General features: G+C 39.4%; 1 protein-coding gene across 12 annotated transcripts in view; it reads left to right on the top strand.

The window, feature by feature from the left end:
- The window catches only part of RYR2 (ryanodine receptor 2), a 794,016-nt gene that overhangs the window by 453,267 nt on the left and 314,602 nt on the right, over positions 1–26,147 (top strand). For all 12 annotated transcript variants that reach the window (XM_043925904.1, XM_043925902.1, XM_043925903.1 and 9 more), the window contains exons 25-27: positions 2,657–2,740; positions 15,537–15,696; positions 19,430–19,577. In XM_043925904.1, the coding sequence (XP_043781839.1) occupies positions 2,657–2,740; positions 15,537–15,696; positions 19,430–19,577 (392 nt within the window). The remainder of the gene's footprint in view (positions 1–2,656; positions 2,741–15,536; positions 15,697–19,429; positions 19,578–26,147) is intronic.

Below are 26,147 nucleotides of genomic sequence, written 5' to 3'. Positions count from 1 at the left end.
CTCCAACACCACAGTTCAAAAGCATCAATTCTTTGGCACTCATTTTTCTTTATAGTCCAATTCTCACATCCATACACGACTACTGGAAAAACCATAGCTTTGACTAGTTAGATGGACCTTTGTTGGCAAACTAATGTCACTACTTTTTAATATGCTGTCTAGGTTCTTCATAAGTTTTCTGCCAAGGAGCAAGCATTTTCTAATTTCATGACTGCAGTCACCATCTGGAGTGATTTTGGAGACCGAAAAATTAAAGTCTGTCACTGTTTCCATTGTTTCCCTATCTGTTTGCCATGAAGTGATAGGACCAGATGCCACAATCTCAGTTTTCTGAATATTGAGTTTTAAGCCAACTTTTTCACTCTCCTCTTTCACTTTCATGAAGAGGCTCTTTAGTTCTTCTTCCCTTTCTGCCATAAGCGTGGTGTCATCTACGTATCTGAGGTTATTGATATTTCTCCCAACAATCTTGATTCCAGCTTGTGCTTCCTCCAGCCCAGTGTTTCTCGTGATGTACTCTGCATATAAGTTAAATAAACAGGGTGACAATATACAGCCTTGACGTACTCCTTTCCCGATTTGGAACGTCTGTTGTTCCATGTCCAGTTCTAACTTTCTTCCTGACCTGCATACAGATTTCTCAAGAGGCAGGTCAGGTGGTCTGGTATTCCCATCTCTTGAAGAATTTCCCACAGTTTGTTGTGATCCACACAATCAAAGGCTTTGGCGTAGTCAATAAAGCAGAAATAGATGTTTTTCTGGAACTCTGTTGCTTTTACATTGATCAAATGAATGTTGGCAATTTGATCTCTGGTTCCTCTGACTTTTCTAAATCCATCTTGAACATCTGGAAGTATAAGGTTCATGTACTGCTGAAGCCTGGCTTTCAGAATTTTGACCATTACTTTACTAGCATGTGAAATGAGTATAATTGTCCAGTAGTTTGAGCATTCTTTAGCATTAACTTTCTTTGAGATTGGAATGAAAACTGACCTTTTCCAGTCCTGTGGCCACTGCTCAGTCTTCCAAATTTGTTGTCATATTGAGTGCATCACTTTCACTGCATCATCTTTTAGGATTGGAAATAGCTGAACTGGAATTCTATCACCTCCACTAGCTTTGTTCATAGTGATGCTTCCTAAGGCCCACTTGACTTCGCATTCCAGGATGGCTGGCTCTAGGTGAGTGATCATACCATCATGATTGTCTGGGTCATGAAGATCTTTTTTGTACACTTCTTCTGTGTATTCTTGCCACCTCTTCTTGCCATATCTTCTGCTTCTGTTAGGTGCATACCATATCTGTCCTTATTGTGCCTATCTTTGCATGAAATGGTCCCTTGGTATCTTTAATTTTCTTGAAGAGATCTCTAGTCTTTCCCATTCTATTGTTTCCATTTCTTTGCATTGATTACTGAGGAAGACTTTCTTCCTTGCTCTTCCTCCTTGCTCTTTTTGGAACTCTGCATTTCAAATGGGTATGTCTTTCCTTTTCTCCTTTGCCTTTTGCTTCTCTTCTTTTCTTTTCACAGCTATTTGTAAGGCCTCCTCAGACAGCCATTTTGCTTTTTTGCGTTTCTTTTTCTTGGGAATGTTCTTGATCCCTCCCTCCTGTACAGTGTGCATGAGTCTCCTTCCATAGTTCTTCAGGTACTCTGTCTATCAGATCTAATCCCTTGAATCTATTTCTCACTTCCACTGTATAATCGTAAGGGATTTGATTTAGGTCATACCTGAATGGTCTAGTGGTTTTCCTTACTTTCTTCAATTTAAGTCTGAATTTTCCAATAAGGAGTTCATGATCTGAGCCACAGTCAGCTCCCATTCTTGGTTTTGCTGACTGTATAGAGCTTCTTTATGTTTGTCTGCAAAGAATATAATCAGTCTGATTTTGATATTGACCATCTGGTGATGTCCATGTGTAGAGTCTTCTCTTGTGTTGTTGGAAGAGGGTGTTTGCTATGAACAGTGCATTCTCTTGGCAAAACTCTATTATCCTTTGGCCTGCTTCATTCTGTACTCCATTCTGTAGGTTACAGCACGTATGTTCAATGTATGAGGTTATTCATTGCAGCATTGTTTGTAATTACAAAAATTGTGAGCAGAAAATTGGATTAAACACTGTGACATATCCAGTGAGTGGAACACTTCAGAACTCTTGAAAAATAAACCAGCTATATATGAAGGATAGTGAATCAAAGTCATATCATGTATCAAAGTTTTATTGTGAAGTCAAGATAGCAAATTGTGGAAAACTGTCTCTTGCAGCTAATCATTGAGTAGAAGGAAAGCCACAACATGCATCAAACACACACACACAAATCTGCATTAGAATATGCATAGATTCTAGCAGGGCATCCAAGAATTAGTAACAACCAGTTCCTTTAGGGAAAGGAACAGAAGTTGGAGAGTCAGGATTGGAAAGAGACTTTTCAATATTTTCCTTTTTGTGTTTGAAACGTTCAATTTTCAAATGTCCTACTCATTACTCAGTAGTAAATAATTTCAAGTAAGTAAGCTTTCCTTTTGCTCCAAAGCAAAAGACCTCTCTGCATTTAAGGTGGACTGTTGTACCTCATTCCCAGCTGCTATTATATTGGATTATTGTGGACATAGGGAAGGGATTATTGCAATTTATGTTTGGTTTTGTTTTCCAGGACGTTGTTGGCTTTAGGATGTCACGTGGGTATATCAGATGAACATGCTGAAGAAAAGGTGAAAAAAATGAAGCTGCCAAAGAAGTAAGTTGAATGTCTAAGCAATGTTAAATGGTCCATGCATTACTTCAGTGTTACTGCACCTACATAACTCTCAGTGGAATCCTAGATTCCTTGCTTACACATAAGCTATAAAATTCAGATTCAGAATTTAAACATGCTGCATTAATATAGGGGCCACATCAAGTTTATGGTGGTGGGTTGAGAGTTTCCATCACAGTGCCCTAAGGAGAAATAGGCTCACAAAATATTTGGTAGTGTGTTATGAGTAGGTTATTTTCCTTGTGTGTGTGTGTGTGTGTGTGTGAGCACATGTCCACATCCTTATTGCATGTGGTTTCCCACTTTTCACCAGAAAATACATCGTTTTATTTATTTTCACAAAGAAAATCTATTTTAGGAGGAGTTATGAAGTCAGTGTTACCACTCCCACTTTAAGATGAGAAAACTGAGCCATGGGATGCTCTGGGAGTTATTTTGCCTACTGTATTGCAACCTCTGTGACCTTGTTTTAACTTCTTAAAACTTCAGCTTTCTTACCCACTCACAGGTATTAATAAGGGAAGTTTTAGGGATTAAATAAGTTAAGTGCTTAATGAATTATAGCTGTTTCATTTTGTTACTTTTTTGTTAAGTATTCAAAGCACTCTTTTGGGGCCTGTATGTTGTAAATAGCATGCCTGGAAGTTTGCCAAGTACTATCGTGGAGCTTGAAATAACATACACGTGAGTGAGTGAGTGCAAGTCACTCAGTCATGTCTGACTCTTTGCAGCCCCATAGACTATACAGTCCATGGACTTCTCTGGGCCAGAATACTGAAGCGGGTAGCCTTTCCCTTCTCCAGGGGATCTTCGCAACCCAGGAATTGAAGCTAGGTCTCCTGCATTGCAGGTGGATTCTTTACCAGCTGAGCCACAAGGGAAACCCAAAGTATACATAGCTATTCCATAATTTTCTTCAGTCACCCCAGATAAAATTAAAGTAGAAATAGCATGCTTGCTATGCAAATTATAGCAGATCCTTTAGGCCAACAAACATTTTTACTCAGTTCCTCCATTTAAAAAATGGTATTAAAAACACACTGTACAAAGTTGTATAAAGTGTAGGACTAATTTTTGAGACCAAAACCATATACAGTAAGTCCTGCACATATAAACCTTCAAGTTGCAAACTTTCGAAGATGGAGATGTGCATCGAGTTCCAACAAGGAGCCAGGACCTGTGCCATCAAATGTCAGGCGTTAGTGAAATTGCAGCATGCCCTCCCCCTGGCTCCTGTTGCTAACAGTCCTTCAGCTCTACTGTCTCCTACCCCTTCTCCCTCCTCTAGTCAGTAATTCTTGCCTGTTCACTCGATGCCAGCCCCTGTATGCCCACTGTTGTTCTACTATACTTTTCAACGTACTATGCATGCTTGATTGCTAAGTCGCTTCAGTCGTGTCCAACTCTTTGTGACTCTGTGAGCCGTGGTCTGCCGGGCTCCTCTGTCCATGGGATTCTCCAGGCAACAATACTGGAGTGGGTTGCCATGCACTTCTCTAGGGGATCTTCCTGACCCAGGGATCAAACCTGTGTTTCATGTCTCCTGCATTGGTAGGCAGGTTCTTTACCACTAGCACCACCTGGGAAGCCCTCAAAGTACTGTACTATAAGATTAAAAATCTTTTCTTTATTTTTTGTGTTTGTTTTTCATGTATTATTTGTGTGAAAATATTATAAACCTATTACAGTACAGTACCATGTATCAATTGTGTTAGTTAGATGCCTGGGCTTTTTTGGACTTACAAACTCACTCATAATAGAACTCATTTGTATGTAGGGGGCCTATTGTATAAAAGGAAACAAACAGAAAGACTGTAACTAAAGTATTCAATGCATCAAGTGAAGAATGTAACAGATAGCATCTGTAGCAGAGCAGACCAAGTAGAAGAAAGAGTAAATGACCTGGAGGATAAGAATAAAGAAATGATCCAGTCACCAGAGGAGGGGAAACTTCAGATTAAAAGAGTGATGAAGGCCTATAAAAACTATCATATTCTACCAGAAACACAAATATCTGAATAATTGGGTTTCAGGATAGGAGAGGGAGAAGGAGACAGGGAATTCATTTAAAGAAACTATATTTGAGAGTATCTCAGGCTTGGGGAAAGACTTAGACATACAAGTCCATAAAGCTAAAAGAATGCCCTTTTATCTCAAGTAAAAAGACCTCCCCAAGATGCGCTACAGTGAAACTCTAAAATCAATGAGAAAGAAATCATCCTACATAAACTAGGGGGAAAGAAAGTAACCTACAAAGTGATCTCATTAAGCTATTAGTTGATTTCTCAACAGAAACTCTATGGGGCAGGAGAGGATGAAATGACACCTTCAAAGTGTTGAGAGATAAAAATTGCCAGCCAAGAATACTTTATGCAACAAAGTTGCCTTACAGATATCAAGGAGACATAAAGGCTTTCCCAGACAAAAGCTGAGGGAGTTCACCGCCAAGAGACTTGACTTGCAGGAAATGTTGAAAGGAATTCTTCAAGGTGAAATGAAAAGATGCTGATCAGGAACAAGACAACATAACAAAAATACACAGTACACTGCTCTTAGAGAAACAAAGACAGTCTGACGCAGAGAAGTATTAGGGTGGTGTATCAGTCCCTTCACTGTAGTACAAAAGTTAAAGGAAGAAAATAGTAAAAGAATTATGTGTGCTTAGTCTCTCAGTCTTGTACGTCTCTTGTGGCCCCATAGACTGTAGCCTGCCAGGCTTCTCTGTCCATGGGATTCTCCAGGCCAGAATATTGGAATGGGTTGCCATTTCCTTCTCCAGGGGATCTTCCTGACCCAGGGATCGAACCCACGTCTCCTGCATTGCAGTCAGATTCTTTACCGACTGAGCTACAGGGGAAGCCCATAAAAAGAATTATAAGTGCTATAAATATAAATTATTAATGAATGCAGGACATAAAAAGAAGTAAATTGTATCATCAGTAATATAAAAGAGAGGAGAAAAAGTTGGATCCTTTCTAGGTTTGCAAAGGTGAGTTGCTAAGCCTAAAATGGACTGTTTTATCTGTATGATATTTTATGTAATTTGCAAGGTTACCACAAAAGAAAAACCTAGAATGGACTCAACAAAACCAAGAAAGAGAAAACAAAGCATATCAACATGGAAAATAATTTATGGATATAGACATAGACAGAGGGAAAAAGAAACAATGGAAATAAAAAGTAACCAGAGAGCAATTAATAAAATGGTGTTAGTATGCCTTTGCATGTCAGTAATCACTCTAAATGTAAACGGATTAAATTCACCATTCAAACCGTATAGAGCAGTTGGATGGATAAAAAAACAGACCTAACTATACACTGCCTACAGGAGATCCATTTCAGATTTAAGAACAATGTAGATCCAAACTGTAGTTAGAATGATGTGCTTCATTCCATTTTTTAAAATAGGCAACCTGAGTGTTAGTTTTTTTCCCTGATAATACAGATCATCTCTCTGAAAATCTGTGAGGACGTTTATAGAATATGTGATTCATTGTAGTTCTGTTTTCCTTCTCCCTCTTTCTCCTCACCCTCCTCTCTAAGCAAACCAGCAGGCGGCTGAATAGTACAGCACATTATTGTCTATTCTTAATTTTGTAAATCTTCCCACATTTGTTATAAAATCAAACTCTTGACCCACTGCAGAGTTTGATGAGCAGAGTCCAATTGCTGAAGGAATAAAGTAAAATACAGCTGAAAAGGAACACATTCCCAGATATTGTGGTTCACAATATCTTATATCCCTGAGTAGTGAGAATTTTTTTAAATCTAAAAAATGAAAATGCAGTTCTTATCTGAATACCAATGCCTGTCATTCACACTTTTTGTTAGCACTTATCTGCTGTTAAGTCAACCCCAAATGTAGTAGGTCAGAAACTGGTTGCTTTATATATCACTGGGAAGTAAGAGATAGTGCTGAGTTATGAAAAAGTATATTAGAATTATTTGAGAAGTATTTACGACTTGTGCTAAATTCCCTCCCTCCTGCACCACAGTCTTACCCTGCTGCTGTAAAACCACTATCGTGATGTCAAGTTGAGGTGTAACTGGTATCTCTCAGGCATATTGGGCCAGATACAAGGTTAAAAATGATATTCTCAGTGTTCATATATGTGTATAAATTTAAATGACTTTCAGAAATTAATGCTTAGATGGATCCAGAATATTCAGACCCATATTTATACAGTGCATATAGACACAAGCCCACACACAAAATACAGTGTCTATAAATATTTACCTAAATGAAAAATAGTGTTACAAATGCAGCTGGATTTTTTCCCCATAAGTATGAGGCCCTGTGATTGTGAAGAAAGAAATATTTATATACTGTTTTTATGTGTAGTGAGTAAATTTCACAGACCACAAATTTTAAAATGTGCCAACATGTACTGTTCTTCATTAGTTCTCATTGGACTTAATTTCCTGTTTAAACCCAATGGGCCTTGCAGCCAGAACGCAGCTTGTTAGTGACAACCCACTCCTAGGCTTTTCACTGCAAACTCAATTGAAATCGCAGTTTTCTCTTTATTCTCACCTATGTGTTTTGATTTCAAAGGTCATCTTCTGAAAGCCGTCTTTCTCTGCCTCCTTAAAATTGCAGCCTATTTAAAATTCTGCTTTCTCTCCTGTCCCCTTTCCTACTTGATTTTTTTCTGATAGTATTTAAATATCATCTAACATACTATTATGTTTGTTTTGCTTACTACCTTAGTCCTCATCTAAACATAATTACCTATAAAAATAGATTGTTTATCCATATTATTCAACGATGTATCATTAGTTCCCAGAACAGGGCCTGAAACATTTGAGCGCAGGATAAATATTTGAATTCAGTTCAAATTCAAAGTTTACCCCCTTCTTACTCCCAGGGCTATGTATCTTTGGGACACTCACCTGATTGGGGAGGAAACATTGGGTCCTTGGATATTCTCATTTGAGTGTGCTGTCAGGAACTGAATTACATCAAAGAAAACCAGAGCCAGACAGAAGTTAAAGGAATAAAGACAAATTTTATTCCAGAACTATTACAATAGGGGAAGAGAAACCTCAGTAGTCATACACTGGGTTGGCCAAAAAATTCGGGTTTTCCCGTGAGATATTATGGAAAAACCCAAATGAATTTTTGGCAATCCCAATACAAGAAGGACAAGTGGGGATTTGTAGACAGGACCAGTGTTAGGGGTCAGTGGGTGGAAAATTACTGAGAGGAAACATCAAGGGAAAAGGGGATTCTGGTAAAACAAAATTTGTAGGATTGTTGCTAATGGCAGATCAGAGTGATAGGATGTCAAAGGTGGGGTATGAGGAATGTGATCGGATATCATGAGTGGGGGATTTCCACCAAGCTGACCTAAGCAGGAGTCTTGCTAAAACTGGACTAAGCAAAACAAGGTCAAAGTCTATGGTCAGAAGCCAGGTCAGAAAGAGGATTCGGAGGCGCTTGAGTCAGGTTGGTCAAAGAAGATTCTTTATTAATTGTCTGCATTTACCTCTTCTGACATCTTACTGATTTTGAGTGGCCTTTGCCTGCAGCTGCTTGAAGCAGTATTTTGGTTTCCCAGCCAGAGATTAACGTCAGGTCTCGGTGGTGAGAGCACTGAATTCTAGCCACCAAACCAGTGACCAGTGTGACAGGGTCCCTGACCCATCAGCTTTGTTGAAATGAATTCTCACAAACAGACAGAAAGTAGTGAAACAAAGTGTTTATTAGGAGAAAAAAGGTACATGTGAATATACTCACAGGACAGATTCAGAGAGAGACTCGCGCCCTCTGGGTAGTTTGAATCACTTTTATGGAGCATTTCTTCTGGGTTTCCTCTAGACTGTCCTCTTGCTTTGCCTAGCTCTGGGTCCATCTGTAGTATTTCTCAGGATCCTCCCATGTGTCTGTGTGCTCATCTCTCAGCCAAGATGGATCCTAGTGGGTAGGTTAACATCACTGACTATGTGGTGATAGCCCTTCCTTTTTGATCTCCAAGGAGCCCTTCTGTGCATGTATAGTTGGGAAGCTCTCCTTGACTTTGAGAGTGAGGAAGCTGTAGTCTCTATCTTTTATCTGGACAGGGCTTAGCACCTCCAAATATCCTCCTGCTGTTGTCCTCATCTTGGAGTATCTGTCCATGGGGGATAAACTCCAGCTACTCAGCTTGGGGTCCGTCTGTCTCCTGCCTCATTTGGGGTCCGTCTGTCTCCTGCCTCATTTGGGGATGCACGTTTTCCTGACTGATCTTTGGACCACACACTGGATCTTTCTTCCTCACCTCTTTTGAGTCCTCAAGGTCCTTGCTGTTCTTTCACCTCCACTCAGGCCTCATTTGGAGGTTGGAAACCTAGGAATACTGTCTTCGGCAACTTGAGGACTTTAGTCTTTAGGCAGAGAGAGGGGGGAATGTTGCCTGGCAGCCTAGTCTTGGCTTGGTGCCAGATCTGTTCTCCTGAATCTGTGCTGCACAAGGGTTTGGGTGTGGGAGATTCTAGAAACTGGCCATTCTCCTGCGTCTAATCTGGTAAGTAAGCCACAAGCTGTCTTGACTGTGGGATCTGTCTGGTCTCCATCTGGGCAAGCAGGTAGAGAATGCTGAATTCCTCTAATTCTCTCCTCCTCTAGGCTCTGAAACCTTCATCCAGCACATCAGGTCCTTGCTCTTTTAATATTCAAAAGTAGAGCTATTCATATCAGAAGGCCTTTCTCTAAATACTGTTATCTCTGCTATGACTTTTCGAAGCCTATTCTAAAAATCCAAAAGCCAAGAATGGCTTTTTTGGTCTTTCTTGAAATGATCCTCTCTTGATTTGTTTCGAAGGGGCTATGAGGAAGAACTTGGAGTGAAAAAGGGATTAAAGATGGTGGAGGCACAGGGCATGTCATATTATGTGTTTATTTAAAAGCAAAATGGGGATCTCCCTGGTGGTCCAAGGGCTAAGCTCTGAGCTCTCAATTCAGGGAGCCTGGGTTCAATCCCTGGTCAGGGAAATAGATCCCACATGCTGCAACTGAGACCCAATGCAGCCGAATTAGTTCAGTTCAGTGGCTCAGCTGTGTCTGAGTCTTTGCGACCCCGTGGACTGCAGCATACCAGCCTTCCCTGTCCATTACCAACTCCCAGAGCTTGCTCAAACTCAGGTCCATCGAGTTGGTGATGCCATCCAATCATCTCATCCTCTGTCATCCCCTTCTTCTCCTGCCCCCAATCTCTCTCAGCATCAGGGTCTTTTTCAATGAGTCAGTTCTTTGCATCATGTGGCCAAGGTATTAGAGCTTTAGCTTCAGCATCAGTCCTTCCAATGAATATTCAGGGTTGATTTCCTGAAGGATTGACTGGTTGGATCTCCTTGCAGTCCAAGGGACTCTCAAGAGTCTTCTCCAACACCACAGTTCAAAAGAATCGATTCTTCAGCACACAACCTTCTTTATGGTCTAGCTCTCACATCCATACATGACTACTGGAAAAACCATAGCTTTGACTAGAGGGGCCTTTGTAATGTCAAAGTAATGTCTCTGCTTTTTAATATGCTATCTAGGTTTGTCATAGCTTTTCTTCAAAAGGATCAAGCTTCTTTTAATTTCATGGCTGCTGTCACCATCTGCATTGATTTTGGAGCCTGAAAAAATAAAGTCTGTCATTGTTTCCATTTAGTGACAGCCAAAAAAATAAGTAAATAAATGAGTTTTTAAAATACATGTAAAGAGAAGAAGTGAAGGAGTAGAAGAAACAGATTCCTTCTAATTTCCCAAAAGTAGTAGAAGAAGCAGATTCCTTCTAATTTCTCAACTGAAATTATTCTTCTGTATTTGTTTTCTGGAGGTTTTGTTGTTGTTGTTAATATTCTCTGTCTCCTTTCTTTGAGAATGTCAACCCAGCTCCATTTTTAGTAGCTGTGCTTCTAGCAAAACTTGTTCTGAGTATCTGTGGTGTGCAGTCATCTGAGATTTTCCCATTTGTTCCAAGGTACTTGGAGGACTGATTTGGTTTTGAAATTTACAGCTAACATCCACTGAACTTGGACATAATCTTTTCATGTTTACTGTGCATCTTTCACAATGTAATGACTTCCAAGCTTCATTTACTCTGATTCATACTAAACAAGAAAGCTTGAGAGGTGGGAGAGGCTGGAAAAACAGAAAAGACTTAGCCTTCTTGTTTTGGTATTCTACCACGTTTTTGTTTTTTTATTTTTATTTTTTTTTATTAGTTGGAGGCTAATTACTTCATAACATTTCAGTGGGTTTTGTCATACATTGATATGAATCATCCATAGATTTACCCGTATTCCCCATCCCGATCCCCCCTCCCACCTCCCTCTCCACCCGATCCCTCTGGGTCTTCCCAGTGCACCAGGCCCGAGCACTTGTCTCATGCATCCCACCTGGGCTGGTGATCTGTTTCACCATAGATAGTATACATGCTGTTCTTTTGAAATATCCCACCCTCACCTTCTCCCACAGAGTTCAAAAGTCTGTTCTGTACTTCTGTGTCTGCCACGTTTTTGTTGCACTACTTTAATTGGCCCTTTAGTGACATTATACTGAACACTTTTTTTAAAAACTCACTTATAATTCCTGCCTGGGGAAAGAATGTGGGTCAGGTGGGAATGAAGCACAGAATCGAATTGCTGCTTTGTATGACAGTTCACCCCTGGGGCCAAGTATTATCGGTTGTTTGCTTACATCTTTGGTAATTCAATGCAAATGAAACTGGCGGTTCCTCAGTCCTCCCCCCGCCACCCCTGCCCCCCTCACCAGGCAAAGAAGTTTTTTAGAAGAAATTTTGCTGTAAGGAAACTGATGCTCAGAGAGTTTTATGTGATTTGTTAAACTCACTTTCAAAAAAATATTTATTATATATTACATCAAATAAAACTAACAGCTAGTAACTACAAAAGAACTTTGACACTTTGAAAATGACTATATTGAATGTATTTGTTTAGTACCATATATATTCCTCATAACCTAAATTTGCAAAATGATTGATGGTCCTGCATCTTAGAATATGAAAGTAAAGGAAGTTAAAAACTACACCTACTAGACAAATACATGACAGAAGAAAGAGACCTATTGATTGGTTCTGGGAGAATTTTCCCTGAAAGCTTGAAAAGGTAGGATGTACTACATAGATGTCTTTAATATGAGCTAAGCATGTTTTCTATTAGTGTAGTTACTAATGACATGCCTTTTCCCTAGTATTTGGGCTACAAAATCCCATTTCCGAAGAATTGTAGCAATCTTTCCTTTATTTCTTTTAAATTTCTGGAAATCAATCTGAAACTTTACTTGGAATTATTTAGCTTCCAAGATTCACTTCGATTGCATTTTATTCAAAAGCTTCGTTCTTTGTCCTTTTCCAATCACAAAAAGAAAATAGTTTCTATTAGTAGTTGGTTGATCTTTATGTACCTAGTTAGATTGTATTAATAAGATGAAATGGGCATGATTTGCTAAAGTGCACTTATGTACTTTTAAAAATCTCATTTTGGTATAGTGATTTTGATTCTTTCTTTGTTATGTCCTGTGAATGATTTTGTAAGTCATTATTGATGCCACTAATAAAAGCATTCATGATGTTACCATTTTTAACATATTGAGGTTGAAGTCTTAATTTCAAAGATATTTGTATTTATTTACACTGTAAAAGATGAAGTACAACAGTGTGGAAATAAGGTTCAGGTGAAATGGGAATTAATAACTTCAATTTGAATGGGATTATTCATCATTTAAAAGTACTACTTGAAACTTTAAATTCTTTCTTACACTAGACTATGAAGGAAAGCTGGTAGAATGAATCGTAGTCTACATCTGAAAATGAATGTGAATTAATTATTGGGTCATTTCAAATCAGTAGATGCAAATGAATCTCCATAGGCTTTCATTGTGATTGCAAACTAAAGCAACTCTAATAGATATTGTATACAGTGAGAGAAAAATTTAGAAAGTAAAGAGAAATGCTTATGCCAGAATTATGGCATGTACATATAGTATATGTCATACTACTCTACAGAAATACAGTAGAATGTGTAGTTCTACTATACACTAATAGAATTTATCTGTAAGTTTTTGTAGAAAATACCCTTCAAAAATTCCTCTGCCTTTGACATTGCTGACAAGTCTACTATTAGAATTGATCACAAGAGAAGTATCTTTCCTCTTTTTAGAAAACATATATCACTCACTAAGGTGGCGTAGGCTGTAATCAGTTCTTCACAGAGTACCTTCAAAACTTGAGCCTGTCTGTCACAGCTAGGAGGGATCAGGACCACGGGAAAATTAGAGAAGAAAGAGAATTATGTGCTGGGTGATACTGGGGAAATTCAGGAGAAAGGGGTGAGAAACAGAAGTGGGAAGGGGTTGAGTACAAAAGACCCAGTTCTTTATCATTGCCCCCAACTCTTCGTCCAGCAAATAATGTTAAACTTGGAAATTAGATGATGCTGGGCTTGATCACCTCTTGGTACATTTGAAATGTATTGAGTGCTTTCTTGAAGAAAATATTTTCCAAGTGAGAACTTGAATATAGACTGTGCTTACAGTTGACAGATATGTCCATTTAAATATACAGATTCTATAAAAGACAGTGATTTGTATGAGTGATTCAGAAGTCCCATGTGGCTTCTTTATAGAAAAATAAAATGTATTGTTAATGATTTAAAACAGAACAAAATTTCATGTCAGTAAATTCAACTGTGGATGTAAATGAAGTGATATAAGGTAGTAATTAGCCACAAGTTTTGCAATTGCCAGACCAATCTGATCTACTTAAACAAAACAAAAAGTTCTTTAAGACTTCTGCCTATAGATAAATCATTTATAAAATGCAAGATGTCTTATAATGAAGTAGAAGTTCAATGAAGTATAGTGAAGTTATTTAAGGTAAAGTCAACTTTATTCAACCTTAAATTATTTATTTCTGTCATACACAGATTCAGTCAGCAGATTTTTATTGAATATCTACCACATATCAGGCACTATCTTAGGTTTTCTCCTTGTTACTAAAGAGCTTACCTTTTAATTTGGCTAGCCATAATCCAGAATAATTAGAAGAATAAAGATTATTTATAGTTTTATCTTAGACCATTTTCTCATGTTCTGGTCTTTTTTTTTTTTTTTTTTTTTTTTAACTTAGCGTAATCATCTGGCAAGTTTTGTTTACTTTGTTTGCACCAAAGGAGAATCTTTGAGATGAAGATGCGTATCTCTTTATATTCGTTTTGTACATAAAGTGAGTCCTTTTGAAGACTATAGATCGAAAGGCTGTTCTCTGCCAGGCACTCTTCTAAGTATAATGATAATTAGAAAAATGGATCAGAAGCAGATCCTGACCCCAAGGCACAGTTGATGGAAGGGGACGGAACAGTGACAGAGAATGAAAGAGAACCAGCTGTACAGTAGGCTTTGTGCCAGTCTCTCTAATAGATGAGACGGATGTCTCTGTGTGTGTGTGTGTGCATGTAGCAGTCATATCGCCCTAATAAATGTGTGTGCAAAATTTTATATTTTCTTTCTTTTTAAAATTTTATTTGTTTGTTTATTTATTTTTGGCTACATGGGCTCAAGGGCACATGGGCTTCAGTAGTTGGGGCTCACAGGCTCTAAAGCATGGGCTCAGTAGCTGTGGCAAATGGGCTTAGTTGCCCTGCAACATGTGGGGTCCTCTCAGAACAGGGATGGAACCTGTGTCTGTTGCATTGGCAGGCAAATTCTTAACCACTGGACCATGAGGGAAGTCTGAAAATTTTTATATTTTCAATTTTCTATTTCTCCCCCCAAATTAAAAATTATACTGGTCTTGATACCTTTCTTCTCTAGCTCAAAGTGTGGAAATAGCCTCTGGTAAGCATTCCCTAAAATCCAGGCCTTAATCATATTTTAGATGATTACATGCCTGGTATTTTCTAGTCTCTGTCTTATCTAGAGGCTTCCTAAATTATGTAACTTGGAATGGCAATAGAAAAATAATGTATGAATGTGTTAGAATTCCCCTGTAGAATAATGAACAGCTTGTGTCTGAAAGGATACACAGATTCCTGAAATAAATATTACATGAATATAACAAGTAAATGTTGAAGAAAACTGAGGACTTAACAGAAAGAGAAATTCATTAACTATTTTAATTACTGATACTTTGATTTATGCTATACGAAAGCATCAACGTTTGGGACACAAACAATGATAAATGCTTCTCAAATTTGAGAGAGAGGTGTTGCTTCATTTCTGTTTTGGTGATATAAAAGTGAAAACATAAAGATCAGGTGGCTTTTCCACCGGATGAGTTTTTAGTTTAAGTGAAAGCATATCACCACGGGTCACCACCGTGGGCTGTGCTCTGCTGTGCTTAGTCACTGAGTCATGTCTGACTCTTTGCGACCCCATGGACTGTAGCCCTCCAGGCTCCGCTGCCCATGGGATTCTCCAGGCAAGAATACTGGGGTGGGTTGCCATGCCCTCCTCCAGGGGATCATGCCAACACAGGGGTCGAACCCAGGTCTCCCACATTCCCACATTGCAAGCGGATTCTTTACCAGCTGAGCCACCAGAGACGCCCAAGAATACTGGAGTGGGTAGCCTATCCCTTCTCCAGGAGATCTTCCCAACCCAGGAATTGAACTGGGGTCTCCTGCATTGCAGGTGGATTTTTTACCAGCTGAGCTACCAGGGAAGCCCACTGTGGTCTATGGAACAATAAAAATTAGAAACAATTGGAGTTAAAAGATTAATATAGGAATTTCTCAACCTTGATTTTTTTTGGACAGGCCTATTGTCTATGTCTTTGGCTTTGCTTTGTAGTTACCAACTGACAAGTGGATACAAGCCTGCCCCAATGGACCTGAGCTTTATCAAACTCACCCCATCTCAAGAGGCTATGGTGGACAAGTTGGCGGAAAATGCTCATAACGTGTGGGCTCGGGATCGGATTCGACAGGGCTGGACCTACGGCATCCAACAGGTATGTGGGACCTTAGCTCTACAGCACATGCTCTGAAATTGACCTAAGTGGGGACTAGTATACTTTGTAACAGAGAGATTAAATAATGACTATATTGAAACTCACATCATATAGATATCTTTAACGCACGTATGCACTGAAGCACTTGTTTGTTGCTGGACCCAGGACGTCAGTCCTCAAGCCTGGTTTTTATCATGAGGCTCCCAGTGAACGTTTCCAGACCACTGATTTATAACGTGGTTTTGTGACATTTCTCTGAGATTGATTTTTAGGATTGTTTTTAAGTATGTAAAATGTGATAGTATCAAGATAAATTAATAAAAGAGGTCCATAATGTCACATTTAATGCCCCTTGGGCCAGATGAATTTCATAATCCAGATTTTTTGAATGGTGGTAAAATGAAGTTGTTCCATAGTGCCCTCAGCAGAGCAGCAGACTATGTATAAATTATTCTTTGTTCAGCAGTGTAGACTGATGAAACCAGGAGAGAGAAAAAAAGATTATCAACAGCCTTGCATCAATGCAGGCCATTTTTTGCCACCAACTGCGTTTTTATTAAACTTAGTTTAAAAAAATTTCTTTTTCTAGATTTCAGAATTGTGGGCCTCTATTTTTAAAATTTTTTTTTTAAATTGTATTTTTGACTGCTCTGGGTCTTTGTTGCTGTGCCTGGGCTTTCTATAGTTATGGTAAGTGGATGCTATTCTCCAGTTGCAGTGCGCAAGCTTCTCATTGCAGTGACTTCTCTTGTTGTGGCTCTAGAGGCACAAACTTCAGCAGCTGTGACATGCCGGCTTAGTTGTCTTGTGGCATGTGGGATCTTCCCAGACCAGGGATCAAACCCCTGTTCCCTGCACTGGGATGCAGATTCTTAACCGCCGGCCCACCAGGCAAGTCCATGGATCTCTATTAATGGTCACACTCGTGAGAATAACTGACAGACAATGGGTGTGTATGGGGACAGCAAAACAGAGCATATTTTAGCCTTGTCTCTTAGTGACTGTGTGACCTTGGAGTGGCCACTTAAATTCTCTCTGTGCCACTGTTTCTTCCTCACTAAATTATTGAATTTCAATATATAGCATATATGAGAAAGGCTTAGCACCTAACAAATAGTACACAAAACAGCTATTATTGTTAAACAGCCGTCACTATGTCTAGAATTTTATGTGTGTTTTCTTACAAAGATTCCATGAAGGATGAACAATTTTTATTTGCAATTCCCATATGATACATGGGGAGCCTGAAAGCAGTTTGTCCAATGCTACCCAGGTGGCAGAACTGGGATGGGAATCAAGCCTTTTTGCCTCCAGAGCTCAAATTCTCCTCTTTCTTGTTACAGTACTTCTTGGCAGCTCGTGGTGGGCAGTACCTTTACTTAAAGCTTTTCAGGACTAAACTGGATTGTTACTTACCAGCAGGATAAAGACTAAATGTTGATTTGATATTTCCAACATTCTTCTTAGCCCACAACTTTTGTCATTTCAAAGGCTAAGGAAAACTGCACAGCCTTGATTTACTTCATAAAATAAGCTGTTCTTGTATTGAATTAAAGTTGTTGTAACTGAGGAGATCATCAGTACTCAGCCGGCTTCAGCATTGTGTGTGTGTGTGAGAACCTGAGCCACATGCCACAGGGGGATTGGGCAGTCCTCACTGTTTTTTTGCCGAAGGACTGCTCCCTTGCGTTGCAGATCACATGAGTCTGTGGGGCAAACCAGGACCCCTCTGCTCTCCATCTCTTCCTTGTGCAGGTGGATCCTCTTTGTAAAAGCACAGGGTTCTGTCTGAGTTGGCCAAAGCTCTCTTTGGAACTTTCTCCGTCCTTTCTCCCAGCTTCCACCCCATTCCCCACTGACAAAACACAGTTTTGTTGGGTTATCTGAATGAGCGTTGTCTTTAATTTTTCATCATCCTCTATTTAAAATAGTCTGGTTCAGCATGGGATTGTAAACTTCTTGAGAGCAGGTGTTTGCTTGAGTTCCTTCTGTGTCTCCAGCACACTAGATTTCAAGCACTCATGTGCATGGAAACCCCTGTAGCAGCTTCTTCGTATAATCAGATCCCCAGAACACCATATCCAGAAAGTGTGATTCATCAGAGGCCTGTTAATTTTTCTCTAGGAAAAGCTGGGGGATTGCAGCCATTTTGAAAGGGATGGGTGCTGGTAAGTGGTAAGACATGCAGGCTTAGTTGTCTTGTGGCATGTGGGATCTTCCCAGACCAGGGATCAAACCCCTATTCCCTGCACTGGGATGCAGATTCTTAACCGCCCGCCCACCAGGCAAGTCCATGGATCTCTATTAATGGTCACACTCATGAGAATAACTAACAGACATTGGGTAATGTGGCTTGAAGCTGTTTATGGTGCTTTTTTCTTTGGGGCTGGCTTTGGAGTGGGATTCCCCAGTAAGCAACCCAGATGATTTGAACTCTGGTCCAAATGGTCAGGTAGTCAGTATAAGGTATTTACTACAGATTTGCTAGAGAAGGGGAAGAAGAAATTGGGAAATAGTTTTCCTTGTTCCTCCCTAACCAGAACAAATGCCATCCACCAAATAGCTAATATTTTTTGGAGAATGTTTGGGAATATCTACAGCATCCAAATTGTTCTTCATGCTAAGATAAATTGAGGTTGAATATGCCTCCTGGTGGAGAAGGCAATGGCACCCCACTCCAGTACTCTTGCCTGGAAAATCTCAGGGACAGAGGAGCCTGGTGGGCTGTAGTCCATGGGGTTGCTAAGAGCTGGACACGATTGAGCGACTTCACTTTCACTTTTCACTTTCATGCTTTGGTGAAGGAAATGGCAACCCACTCCAGTGTTCTTGCCTGGAGAATCCCAGGGACGGGGGAGCCTGGTGGGCTGCCATCTATGGGGTCGCACAGAGTTGGACATGACTGAAGCGACTTAGCAGCAGCAGCAGCATGCCTCCTGGAATATGGAAAGTTTGATCAAATCTGCAGCAACAAATGAATGCAAAGAAGTAATTTCTTAAGTGTTAGAAAGACTTGCAGTCTTGGAGCATCTCCACTGCCCAGATTTTTGAATTTACCCTTAAATTATGTATTCTTTTGTTAAGATGGTAAGATAGCCTATCTTCTTGCTTGGTCACTGCCATTTTAATCATGCTTTAAACTTGGAGCCTCTTTTATAAAAAATTGTGAGGTTTGCAGTTCTTGTAATGCTCCCGCTATTACCTGGTTCACCAGTTGATGGAGTCAGTTTATTATTTTTTAAGCTATTTGAGTTTGTGTGGTGGCCGTCACACACTGACTTTTCTCTGAGGAAGGGACAGCAGCTTTGTGTTGTACATTGACTCAAAAATCAGAGTGATGATGGTTACTAATTAGGCTTTTTTTGTAACAAAGACCTGTCAGTCAACTGGGCAAGGAAATGGTAGGTTCTCTTAAGTTAGCCCATTGCCTTGCAATCTTGACAGATGGATGATGGTTATTGAGATCATTGAAGTTGGTTTTTGTTATTACTGTTATTTTACATTTGTTTTTCATGGAGAGAGCCTGATTTACATTGATCAGTCACTCAGTTGATAGATTCTTCATACTGGTAGTATTTCACTAACTCCTACACCCTGGAAAGACAAAGGGAAGGTAGAAAGCGCAATATCTACCTTCAGACACTTTATATTTTGATGTATTTGGTGGCTGATTTCCAAATGCTGTTGGTTGTCCTTTGATGATCACATACCTTTTTTTTTTTCCTTCCTGTAGGATGTAAAGAACAGAAGAAACCCTCGGCTTGTTCCCTATGCCCTTCTAGATGACAGAACTAAGAAATCCAATAAGGATAGCCTCCGTGAGGCTGTACGCACACTCCTGGGATATGGCTACAACCTGGAGGCACCTGATCAGGATCATGGTATTTCCATTTCACTTTCTTCTCCTCTCATTGAAAAATCACATTGTAAATTCTTAAAAGCCAAATGCATGGATAAAAGGGAGTGTGAGATAAGAGTCCTTTATTTGAAGTATGTGACGCAGGCCAGGAGTTTAGCGAACTTTTGTCCTGAAGGACACTTAAAGGACTAGATCATCTCTCATCAGAGTGACTGAGGACCTTGGTGCTTCTGCAGAGGGGAAGAAATGAGTTTACCTTCTTGAAGAGTCTGAGGACACAGTTAATTCTGTGATTCTGATATTGCCCCTCAGTCCCACCCACCTCACCAGCTCTCTTTCAGAACAGCTGGTTTTAGTTGTTTATGGGAGAATAGTAAGTCCTCTGCATATGAATCCTCAAGTTGCAAACTTTCAAAGATGCGAATGTGGGTTCACATGCCCAGTCACTTCAGGCGTGAGTGATGCTGAAGCTTGCCCCCCATCTCCTCTTGCTGAGGGTCCTTCAGCTCCACCGCTTCCACCTCCTGTCCCTCCTCCAGCAGTAACTCGTCTTGCCTGTTCGCTAACCCCTGTATCCAGCTGTTGTCCTGTACTACTGTACTTTTCAAAGTTCTGTAACGTAAGGGTGAAAATCTTTTAATTTTTGTGTTTATTTTTATGTATTATTTGTGTGGAAAGTATTCTAAACCTATTACAATACTATATAACTGACTATGTTAGTTAAGTGCCTAGGCTAACTTGGTTGAACTCATGAACAAATTAAATTTGTCAACGTGTTCTCAGAATGGAACTCGTTCATATGTGGGAAACTTACTGTAAATTTAGGATGATGAGCTAGTGTTTTCTAAATCTTCATTATTTAGAGTCTCACATATAGGCCATAGTAATTAATTAGTGCAATATTTTGCTTGAAGGAAAACACTCTAGAACAGACACTCAATAAATGTGTGGAATATATGGATTTTTAAAGGGTCTATGAAGAACACATTTCCTTTGAATAATACTTTTTAAGAATATGGTTTAAGATAGTCAACCCCTTAATCATTTTCTCCTATGGTTTGAGTTGTATTAACATCCATATTTTAAAACTGCCGAAAATGACATGAGCTCTGTGTGTTTCTTTGCAGTGCCTATATTTCTTGGTAGAAAACTCTTAAAATCTATGCTGGATATTCTCTAATGACTAATATTTTTAGCTTAGTATCTCTGCATAGAAGTTCAACCTTAAATAGTAATGATTGCTGATATTTATATAATGTTATTACGTGTAACAAGTGGATATTTATATATGCTTATCCTGTGTCGTTGTTCAGTCACCCAGTCATGTCCGACTCTCTGACTGCATGGACTGCAGCACACCAGGCCTCCCTGTCACTCACCATCTCCCAGTGTTTGTCCAAGTTCATTGGTGATGCCGTGCAGCCATCTCATCCTCTGATGCCTCTTCTCCTTCTGCCCTCAGTCTTTCCCAGCATCAGGGACTTTTCCAATGAGTCAGCTGCATCAGGTGACCAAAATACTGGAGCTTCAGCTTCAGCATCAGTTCTTCCAAGGAGTATTCAGGGTTGATTTCCCTTAAGCTTGACTGGTTTGATCTCCTTGCTGTCCAATGGATTTTCATGAGTCTTCTCCAGCACCATAGTTTGAAGGCATTGATTCTTTGGTGCTCTGCCTTTTTTATAGTCCAGCTCTCAGAACTGTATGTGACCACTGGGAAGACCATAACCTTGACTCTATGGACTTTTGTTGGCAGAGTACTCTCTCTGCTTTTCAACACACTGTCTAGGTTTGTCATAGCCTTCCTGCCAAGAAGCAATTGTCTTCTGATTTCATGGCTGCAGTCCCATCCACAGTGATTTTAGAGCCCAAGAAGAGGACATCTGTCACTACTTCCACCTTTCCCCCTTTCCCCTTCTATTTGCCATGAAGTAATGGGACTGGATACCATCTTCTTAGTTTTCTTAATATTTAGTTTTAAGCCATCTCTTTCAGTCTCCTCCTTCACCCTCATCTAGAGACTCTTTAGTTCCTCTTCTCTTTCTGCCATTAAAGTGGTATCATCTGTGTATCTGAAGTTGTTGATATTTCTCCTAGCAATCTTGATTCCAGCTTGTGATTTATCCAGCTTGGTATTTCACATGATGTACTCTGAGTATAAGTTAAACAAGCAGGGTAACGACATGCAACCTTGATGTATTCCTTTTGCAATTTGGAACCAATCTGTTGTTCTATGTCCAGTTCTAACTGTTGCTTCTTGTCTCATATGCAGGCTTCTCAGGAGACAGGTCAGGTGGTCTGGTATTCCCATTCTTTTAAGAATTTTCCAGTTTGTTGTGATCCACACAAAGGCTTTAATGTAGTCAATGAAGCAGAAGTAGATTTTTTCTTTTTTGGAATTCCCTTGGTTATTTTATGGTTCAGGGTATGTTGGCAATTTGATCTCTGGTTCCTCTGCCTTTTCTAAATCCAGCTTGTACATCCGGAAGTTCTCAGTTCATGTGCTTCTGAAGCCTAGCTTGAAGTATTTTGAGCATGATCTTGCTAGCATGTGAAATAAGTTCAATTATGTGGTAGTCTGAACATTCTTTGTCATTGCCTTTCTTTGCAATTAATTGGAATGAAAACTGACCTTTTCTAGTCCTGTGGCCACCGCTGAGTTTTCCAAATCTGCTGGCGTGTTGAATGCAGCACTTTAACAGCATTATCTTCCAGGATTTGAAATAGCTCAGCTGGAATTGCATCCTCCACTACCTTTGTTTGTAGTAATGCTTCTCTTAAGGCCCACTTGACTCCACACTCGAGGATGTCTGGCTCTAGGTGAGTGACCACACCATTGTGGTTATCTAGATCATTAAGACGTTTTTTAACAGTTCTTCTGTGTATTCTTGCCACCTCTTCTTAATTTCTTCTGCTTCTGTTAGATCCTTGCTGTTTCTGCCCTTTATTGTGCCCATCTTTGCATGAAATATTCCCTTGGTATCTCCAGTTTTCTTGAAGAGATCTCTAGTCTTTCCCATTGTATTGTTTTTCCTCTTATTTCTTTGCATTGTTCACTTAAGAAGTTTTGGTTCACTCCAAAACCCCTTCAATCTATTCGTCACCTCCACTGTATAATCATAAGGCCTAGTGCTTTTCCCTACTTTCTTCAATTTAAGCCTGAATTTTACAATAAGGAGCTGTATAGACCTGTTTTGGCTGACTATAAACAGAACTTCTGCATCTTCAGTTGCAAAGAATGTAGTCAATCTGATCAGTATTGATGATCTGGTGATGTTCATGTGTAGAGTTATCTCTTTTGTTGTTGGAAGAGGATATTTGCTATGACCAGCATGTTCTCTTGGCAAAAAAGGGATAAATTATCTTCATTTTTTGGCTACACTTTCAGACATTTATGTATATTCCCAATAGATTCAAGGGATTCTATTCAAGAGAATCCCAATCTATTCCCAATAATCGATTCAAGGGATTACAGAGTACCTGAAGAACTGTGGATGGAAGTTTGTGATACTGTACAGGAGGTGGTGACCAAAACCATCCCCAAGAAAAAGAAATGCAATAAGGCAAAGTGGTTGTCTGAGGAAGCCTTACAAATACCCGCTCATGAATTATTATGAGTAAACTCTCATAATTGCAAATATCTTTTCCTACATCTTCTTAGTGACTATGGTATCCTATGGAGAACTTCGATCATTAGTAATAGTGTTAAGAGCTCCTGCTTTTAAAAATCTACAAACCATTTTTGTAATGACCTATTAAACTCACTCTTTAATGAACAGTTGGATATATTGAGCATACAAATATTCATTAAGAATGCCTGTGATAGTATACCATTTTCCAGTATTTTCCATACTTTAAAAATATTTGATTCAACTACTCTATTAGGTATATATCTAATATGCATACAATAAATATCTAGCAAGTGTACAATAGTCATAGATGTTTTGGGGCCTCTTTCTAACTTTATATTTTCTTACCTTTGTATCTCCCTAGATAGTATTAGATAGGAGAGATGACAATCTTTATCTTTTCTGATGGAAAAATGTTATAATGATGATAATAAAGGTTCAGTGAAAAAAATCATCATTGGTTTTAAAGTCTAATACAGCAACCACTTGATATCCTCCAATTTTATTTTTATCCCTTTCTACATGAATATTTATATTTTGGCTGCCTAGACTCTTAGTAGTGTGTTCTTCACTTCCTTCCCTAACTCTGCTTTATTTAAAACATTTTGGAAGTTATTTACCCTATTTATATGTATTTCCTATACCATTACTTTTCTGATTGAGCATTGAAAATTATGTAGAGTGCTGCCAATGTCAAGCTGACTCAGTTCTTAAGTTATAGATGACAGCCAGCTAATTAAAGAGAAAACAGTAAAGAAACAAACCCACTGCAGCTCAGAGAAATGATTAATGATGGCTCTAACAATAACCTTGAGTTTTCAAGGAATTAGTTAATTGCAGTCAGTGTTCAAGGAGGAGAATACATTTTACCCTATATAAAGAAACATGCAGTATATGCTAGAGAAAAATAATGATGATTATATTTAAAGACATTATCAATTATGGGCATAAATCGTGTCATATACATCTGATACATTCACTTTTAGTGAGAACTATATTCAGGAGGATGCTGAATAAGATGTTATTCTGATGACATACATATTTACATACATATTATTTACAAGTGTAATATAATTTTGCTTTAACACATCAGTGAAGCAATATATTAGTATGTTATGCTTCCCTACTTTCTTGTGACTTATAGGAATTTCAAGAAGGAAGAAAAGCAGCTTCAGTTCAGTTCAGTTGCTCGGTCGTGTCTGACTCTGTGACCCCATGGACTGCAGCACACCAGGCTTCCCTGTCCATCACCAACTCCCAGAGCTTGCTCAATCTCTTGTCCATCAAGTCATCTTGTCCATCATGCCATCTTTGAGTTTCATATTACTTGCCTATTTCAGATCATCCTCATTTCCATTTGATTTTAATATGTAGTTATTGAACATCTACTCTGCTTAGATTCAACAATGAATGAAAAAGTTTGCCCACAGGTAGATTTCATTATAGGCAGGGAAAGTAGGCTAAATTTTTCACACTTTTGTGTGATGTAAGCATTAATCCCCAAGTATCACAGCAGTGGTTTAACTGAGCTGTCAGAGAAGTCTTCTTAGAGGATATGTATTAGTTATCTACTGCTGTGTAACTTTTCCCTCCCTCAGATTTAATGGCTTAAACCAACAAACATTTGTTGATCTCAAAGTTTCTATCTTTTAGGTATTTGTGAATGGGTATCATTGGGTTCCCAGATGGTGCTAGTGGTAAAGAACTCGCCTGCCAATGCAGGAGACATAAGAGATGTGGGTTCAATCCCTGGGTTGGGAAGATCCCCTGGAGGAGGGCATGGCAACCCACTCCAGTATTCTTGCCTGGAGAATCCCATGGACAGAGGATCCTGGCAGGCTACAGTCCATAGGGTCGCAAAGAGTCAGACATGACTGAAGCCACTTAGCCCGTGCACACAAGTGGATTATTCAGGTGGTTCTGGATCGTGGCCTCTCTTGAGGTTTCTGTCAAGTCCACCAAGGCTGCAGTCATCTGAAGACTTCAGTGGGGCTGGGGGATTTGCTGCTAAGACAGTTCAATTGCGTAATTATTGGTTAAAGGACTCAGATTTTCTCTGTATATTGGCAAGAGACCTAAGTTCCTTGTCATGAAGACCTCCTCACAGAGATACTTCAGTGCTTTCACATAGCAGCTGGCTTACCCCAGAGTGAGTAATCTAAGAGATAGTGCAAGGAAGAAGCCTCAATGCATATTGCAATGACTTCTACCATATTCTGTTTGTTGGACGTGAGTCACTAAATGCATCTCACACTTAAGCCCACAGATTTTGAAGAGAAGTGTGACACAATATTTGGAGATGTGTTTTCCATCTACTTAGAAGAGTCAGTAGGAATCAGTCAGGTTCATTTGTTCAGACAGAGGGAGTAGTGTGTGAAGGCTTGGCAGTCAAGGAAGGACTGCACCTGGGGATTTTCAGCTGGGTTTGCATGACTGCATGTCAAGTAGAGTTTGAGAAGTAGAAGGAAATGAAGGAGAGAAGGCAGAGACTGAAACAGAAGGTTTTTCAGCTGAAGGAATCATTCCATTTCTCTTTGGAGAATGGGCTGAAAGTGCACAAACTGAAAGGTGAGGACAGCAGTTTGGTGTTGATGACAAGTGTCAAAGGCCTGAACTTAACCAGCACTGTGCATAGAGAGAATAGGACAGACTTGTTTGACCTTTAGAGATAGAATCGGTAGAAAGATGAAGGAGGTGTCTGGAATGGTTTTGGAACAATCAGAGATGGGAAATCGGGGAGATGCTGAGTTTGGTTTTAAACACGTTGAATTTCAGTTTGAGCTGTGTTTGAGACAACTATACACAACAACCAAGACTAAATTTACACACACTCACACACACATGTTCATTTGTGTATTCACACACACACGTGTGTGTGAGTGTGTGTGTAGCTGAGACTATTGCTAGAGAGAAAGAGAGGATTACATTTTTCCATTTTTTAAATAGGAGAAATTTGAACATTTTTA

This window comes from Cervus elaphus, chromosome 15 (assembly GCF_910594005.1).
Source record: "Cervus elaphus chromosome 15, mCerEla1.1, whole genome shotgun sequence".
NCBI lineage: Eukaryota > Metazoa > Chordata > Mammalia > Artiodactyla > Cervidae > Cervus > Cervus elaphus.
Note: the sequence above shows the minus strand (reverse complement) of the source record. Positions and strands in the feature narration are given on the sequence as shown.